General features: G+C 36.2%; 1 protein-coding gene across 1 annotated transcript in view; it reads left to right on the plus strand.

Annotated features, from left to right (window-relative positions):
* LOC106458859 (zinc metalloproteinase nas-4-like) overlaps window positions 1–4,694 on the plus strand; it is a 10,585-nt gene extending 5,891 nt beyond the window's left edge. Inside the window, exons 5-6 of the mRNA XM_022385206.1 lie at window positions 321–499; window positions 4,384–4,694. Coding sequence (XP_022240914.1) covers window positions 321–499; window positions 4,384–4,616 — 412 coding nt within the window. The 3' untranslated portion in view covers window positions 4,617–4,694. The remainder of the gene's footprint in view (window positions 1–320; window positions 500–4,383) is intronic.
* Window positions 4,695–7,248: the final 2,554 nt, after the last annotated feature.

Here is a 7,248-nt window from a genome sequence, read left to right on the forward strand (position 1 = left end):
TAATTTAGCAGTGTAAGACTAGAGGGGAGGCAGCTAGTCATCACCACCCACCGCCAACTCTTGGGCTACTCTTTTACCAACGAATAGTGGGATTGACCGTCACGTTATAACGCCCCCACGGCTGAAAGGGCGAGCATGTTTGGTGTGACGAGGATTCGAACCCGCGACTCTCAGATTGCGAATCGAACGCCCTAACCATCTGGCCATGCCGGGCCTCTTTTTATTTTAAGAATATGTGTTTTACGGACATACATTTTTTTCGTTCAAATTCACTGTACTGAGCCAAGAGAAAAAATAATTATTTCGTGTATTTTTTGTAGATGTTGGTCATACATGGGACGCATCGGTGGAAGACAAGACGTTTCTCTTGCCAGCAGAGGCTGCATATATAAGGGAATTGTCATGCACGAACTAATGCATGCTCTTGGCTTCGAGCATGAACATAGTCGACCTGATAGAGAGCAGTTTCTGAATATTTTGTGGGCAAATATTGACAGAAGTACGTTATATATATATATATATGGATTTAGATAGTTGCACATAAGTCAGAATAGAACATTAGAACTTAAAACATTAGAACTTTCTCGTAACATATTTTTGGAAATAACAATGCATAATTAATTCTTAGTGAGAGATAGTTTAATACCATAACGAAAATTAAACATTATTTTGTTTAAAACATATGTGTAGTTAGAGAAAAAGATAGGTACAGGTATTTAAGTTAAAAATGGAAGGTAGTTAGGCACATGTGCTGATAGATAAGTATAGACAGATAATTAGGTACAGGTATAAGTTGGTAGGTGGGTAAGTAGACAGATATGTAAATATACTTACATATCTAAGAGAGTAGATTAGAACACATACAAATAGGTAGACGTGTAGGTAGGATTGTAGAAAGTGAGATAAGCATACAAATAAGTGGTTGCCTTGTTAAGTAGGTAGGTAAGTATGTAAACAAGCAGTCACTCAGGTAGATTTACAGGTAAGGAGGGAGATAAATATATACTTATAGGTAAATAAATAGACAAGATCTATTCCATGTATGATTACGTCTTGTCTATAAAAAATAGATAAGTGGGTATGCATGTTGGTGGATACATATGTCGAGAGATAGGTAAATAAATAGACAGGACCCACTTATCTAATTTTTTATCTATTCCATGCATGATTACGTCTTGTCTATCTATATGCATGTTGGTGGATACATATGTCGAGAAATAGGTAAATAAATAGACAGGTAGATAGACAAGACGTAATCATACATGGAATAGATAAAAAATTAGATAAGTGGGTATGCATGTTGGTGGATACATATGTCGAGAGATAGGTAAATAAATAGATAAGTGGGTAAGCATGTAGGTAGATATATAGGTATGGAGATAGATATCTAAACAGGTAGGTGAGTAGTCATGTATATAAATAAATAAAAATCTATTATATTTCCTGAGTGTAACTAAGCTTTTTCAAGTTATGGCGCTCTTAACGTTGCTTGTACAGGCACAAAAAATGAAGATACGATTTTGGTAATCGTTCTATTTCATCTATACAATCATATTTTGACCAAAAGTGTATCCGAGGCTGTTTACAAGGTATATGTTAAACAATTCAAGCAATATGGAAATCCCAGAGCCGTTGATGTGTAAATGTATACCATCAGCTCTATAAGTGTAACATTAAATGAAAAGATTGATTAGGTTTAGCACAATTAGCATTCTGAACGTTGAAAATAAAGGCGAGTTTGCACTTGGATGGATTAGGTGTCCAAAACGTGATGTTCAGTACTGTGCTAAAAATATTGGTTCTTATGAAGAGGAAATCAAAGTTGTTTCTTTTTATTGTAGTAAGACTGATAAGTCTTTAAAACTTTCAACTGAGCAGATGTTCACGTAATTGTAGGCAGACCTACACCGGTTTCTGAGATAAACTTTCAACCGAGCAGATGTTAACGTAATTGTAGGCAGACCGACACCGGTTTCTGAGATAAATTTTCAACTGAGCAGATGTTCACGTAATTGTAGGCAGATCTACACCGGTTTCTGAGCTAGACTCTCAGCTGAGCAGATGTTCACGTAATTGTAGGCAGACCGACACCGGTTTCTGAGATAAACTTTCAGCTGAGCACATGTTCACGTAATTGTAGGCAGACCGACATCGGTTTCTGAGATGAGCTTTCAACTGAGCAGATGTTCACGTAATTGTAAGCAGACCGACACCGGTTTCTGAGATAAACTTTCAGCTGAGCAGATGTTCACGTAATTGTAGGCAGACCGACACCGGTTTCTGAGCTAAACTTTCAGCTGAGCAGATGTTACGTAATTGTAGGCAGACCTACACCGGTTTCTGAGATAAAGGGTTACATGACACAGATGTTTGCTAAGCAGAAGAGGTAGCAGCATACATCTTTGATCAAGCATCAGGATAGCATAGCACTGTACGGCAAGGTGAAAATTTCATGAACAGCGTACGACGGGATGGAGAAGTCTTTGTCAATGAAATGGCATTAATGAAACTGGGACCAGTAATATGGTAACAGACTGGGAAATTTGCACAGGTAGCACCATTCTGACAAATGGAGCATGCGCTAATAATAACACTGCCGAATGACCAAAGTTAATGGTTAGACATCGAGTTGTGACCAATGTTCGAAGATATTCTAATTGCCCGTTTTGTAGAGCCTCAAAAGGAAAAATTTGGCATTTCAAAGGCAGTCGTTTGGTTGAAATAATATCCATCTACTTTTATCAAATCTCTAGTTACTTCGCATCGTGCATAAAACGATTGGGTAACTTCTTACTGTATAGGTCTATATTATGTATTTCGTGTTATTTATGTAATCAGTAGTTTCTCAATTATGGGACACCAGTAACTGATAATACTTCTCCATATACATTTCGGTGCTAGACATAGGGTTTTTACCTTATTTGCTGCTACACTAACATCACAAGAACATATAATTTATTGCTACCTAAACATAGGCTTTTTATCGTATTTGCTGCTACATTAACCTCACAACAATATATAATGTATTGCTACCTAAACACAGGCTTTTTATCTTATTTGCTGCTACATTAACATTACAACAACATATAATGTATTGCTACCTAAACACAGGCTTTTTATCGTATTTGCTGCTACATTAACATCACAACAACATATAATGTATTGTTACATTCACATATAGTGTAATTTACATTGACTTCTCTACCTAGAGCTGTCTGGTGATGGATATTACTATGAAACAATGATGACCACTTTCAAAAGGTGCATCAAAAAATGTCTTACTTCTTCATTAGAGCTAAAGAACCCTTTACAGGTGATACCATCATGCATAGAACAGTAATTTAACATTCAGGTCACATAATCACACCAAAACATTTACTTAACTTTCAGGTGTATCGAGCATGGCCAAGTAGTTAAAGTGCAGGACTGTGAATCCGAGAGTTCATTGTTCGCGACCTGTTCCCGTAAAATCGCACTTCTGGTTACAGTAGCCCAGAGTTGATGGTGGATGCTGGTTTTATTAATTAGAAAGCTTCTCTCTAAACTTTCAGCCAATATCAGGGACGGCTAATGCATATTATCCTTATGTAGCTTTGAGGGAATATCAGTAAAAGACAACAACAACAACAACAAAAAGGATCAGGTCACATTATCTCACTCACAGCACTTAACTTTGGGTCACAATATGACATCAAAAACAGCTGGTGGACTTTTAGTTCACACTATTATATCCAGAACACGAACCTAGCTTTCAGGTCACATTTTCACATGTAGAACACGAACTTAATTTCAAGTTACACTATCAGAACCAGAACATTTACTTAACTTTCAGTTCATTCTATCACAACCAGAACCCTTACTTAACTTTTAGTTCATACTATCAGACTCAGAATAGCTTGTTAACTATCAGATGATTATTGTCCTGTTGCCCCAAAATCATGCTCTGAACATTTGGGCGGTGAATGCGTTATGAGTGCCGGTTAAATCCTACTATTCGATTAGAGGTGGTGGTGGGTGCTATTAATTACCTACCTTCCCTATAATTTATCACATGAAAATTGTTCTATTGTATCTTAATGCGAATATCCGAGACAAGCAAAAACATATTTCAGGTCTCACTATCACACGCAGAACTGTTCCTTAACTTTCAGGTAAAACATAGTCACACATAGAACATTTCTAAGTATTTCTAAGTAGAGATAAATAAGTAGTTTGGTAAATATTTAAATACTATTAAGATAGTGAATAAAGAGGTTAAATAGGATTGTTGTTGTTACATTGTTGACTAGAACAATTAGAAGGAACTTAAGTTTTAGGCATAATTTCACCAATATAAAGTTACGTATTTGATAAAGAAAACTAATTCTGATCTGTTCTTTATAGACAATTGGGACCAATTTCAAGTAGCATCTTCTTTTGAATTCGATACCCTATCTGAAGCTTATGATTATAGGTCAGTTATGCATTATGATGGATGGGCATTTGCTAAAGGTAAAGAGCCATCAATGATGCCAAAACAGACAGGTGTCGACATTTATGAGTTAGGTCGTGGTCTTGAAGAGGATCGGTTTACCAAGTTGGACCTAACGAAACTTGACAAGTATTACTGTAGGTAAAGCAACGAAAGATTTGGGAAATGTTTCGTCTGCGTAAAGAAATGCCACGAGATTTAATAAAAAATATATATTACCAAATTTTACTGTTGTAGTGGACTTTTTTACATGACATATGGTTAAGAAGCTTCTAAGGAGGTGGGTGAATTCCACCCCACCCTCCTCTTTTGCAGTGGATGACATTTTTTAAGATCGTTTTTTTTTTTTTTTACTTAAGAAACCCATCAGTAATAACGAACAAGTATAACACGCATGCGTCTATCAATGCCACAACACCAACATGAACAAATTCGTGGTACCGCAGTGTTGAAAATTTTTTAACGATTAGATTAATTCTAATTACATCTTTTTGTTTCTATAACGAGTAATAAAAATTACATAAAAAGCAGTTCAAATTAGAACGACGTCTTACCATTACATTCATGTATTGTTATTAATTTATATTTCTGATATCAACAAGTAAGTCTAGTCCGAAAAAAATTGGTAATTTTAAAAGTAAACTTTCATGTTGTGTTTAGATGTTTGAATACATTTCCATGCATGAGTTTGTACAATATTCACAAATCAGTAAAAAAATCATGTTGATGATATCCATAGGTATTAAAAATACGAGATTTCTATACAAATGACATTAATTTAGTGATTTTGATTTAAAAACGCGTGTTTTAACCTTATCGAATTTCAAATTACAGTCATTGTCATAATAAATTTATCTCTTAGAAAAGAAATATTAAAAAGAGAACAAACTGTTTTTCTATCTTCAATAATACTTTTTTGAATTTTGAAACATATTAACTGTATTTATGTAATGAAGAGCACTTCATGATGAGTGTCTATGCCTATTGTTTGAAGTGTTACTTCGGTGCTAATACGAAAAGAATAACTACCAATTGATTACTGTGTAAGTACTACACGGGTCATATAAGAGTTTGTTTATCTTACTTTGATTTTCACTCTTGCCGTTGTTTATCTTACTTTGATTTTCACTCTTACCGTTGTTTATCTTACTTTGATTTTCACTCTTACCGTTGTTTATCTTACTTTGATTTTCACTCTTACCGTTGTTTATCTTACTTTGACTTTCACTCTTACCGTTGTTCATCTTACTTTGATTTTCACTCTTACCGTTGTTTATCTTAATTTGATTTTCACTCTTACCGTTGTTTATCTTAATTTGATTTTCACTCTTGTCGTGTAACCCAAAGGAGTTGCATCTTTATAGTAGTGTTTTAAAGCATAAACAATACTTGGCTTGTTTGAAATGTCAACAAACTCTGGGTCGTTAATAGCTATTTTCTGGCGCTGTATGTTCGGTGTTGTTCGGTAAGTAGAGTTGTATAACTTGCATTGTTCAGTAACAACATGTCAGTCCTGTATCTCTACCACGGTCTCAATATGTCAGTCCTGTATCTCTATCCACAATCACCATACCCTAGTTCTGTATTTCTACCCACGGTCACAATATGCCAGTTCATTATCTCTATCCGTGGGTAGAGATACAGGACTGACATATTGTGACCGTGGGTAGAGATACAGGACTGACATATTGAGACCGTGGGTAGAGATAATGAACTGGCATATTGTGTCCGTCAGTAGAAATACAGAACTAGGGTAGGGTGATTGTGGATAGAGATAATGAACTGGCATATTGTGTCCGTCAGTAGAAATACAGAACTAGGGTAGGGTGATTGTGGATAGAGATAATGAACTGGCATATTGTGACCGTCAGTAGAAATACAGAACTAGGGTATGGTGATTGTGGATAGAGATAATGAACTGGCATATTGTGACCGTCAGTAGAAATACAGAACTAGGGTAGGGTGATTGTGGATAGAGATAATGAACTGGCATATTGTGACCGTCAGTAGAAATACAGAACTAGGGTAGGTGATTGTGGATAGAGATAATGAACTGGCATATTGTGACCGTAAAGACAGAGAACTGTCATATTGTGTCTGTGGATACAGAATTGACATTTTGGTACAATGAATAGAGACACAGAACTTGCGTATTGTGACTGTCCATAAAGATACAGAGATGGCATATTGTGACGTGGGTAGAGACACATTACTATCATATTGTGACCGTGGGTAGAAATACAGAACTAGAATAGGGTGATTGCGGGAAGAGATACAGGACTGACATATTGTGACCGTCGATAGAGATAATGAACTGGCATATTGTAACCGTCAGTAGAAATACAGAACTAGGGTATGGTGATTGTGGTTAGAAATACAGGACTGACATATTGAGACCGTGGGTAGAGATACAGGACTGACATATTGAGACCGTGGATAGAGATAATGAACTGGTATATTGTGCCCGTGGGTAGAAATACAGAACTAGGGTATGGTGATTGTGGGTAGAGATACAGGACTGACATATTGAGACCGTGGGTAGAGATACAGAACTGGCATATTGTGTCCGTGGGTAGAAATACAGAACTAGGGTAGGGTGATTAATCACTGTACTAACATTTCGATGATGTTTCTCTTTCTATATATACGTATTCACAGTCACAATATGTCAGTTCTGTATCTCTACCCACGGTCTCAATATGTCAGTCCTGTATCTCTACCCACAATCACCATACCCTAGTTCTGTATTTCTACCCACGGACACAATATGCCAGTTC

The sequence above is a fragment of the Limulus polyphemus genome, unplaced genomic scaffold (genome assembly GCF_000517525.1).
Source record: "Limulus polyphemus unplaced genomic scaffold, Limulus_polyphemus-2.1.2 Scaffold524, whole genome shotgun sequence".
Classification (NCBI taxonomy): domain Eukaryota; kingdom Metazoa; phylum Arthropoda; class Merostomata; order Xiphosura; family Limulidae; genus Limulus; species Limulus polyphemus.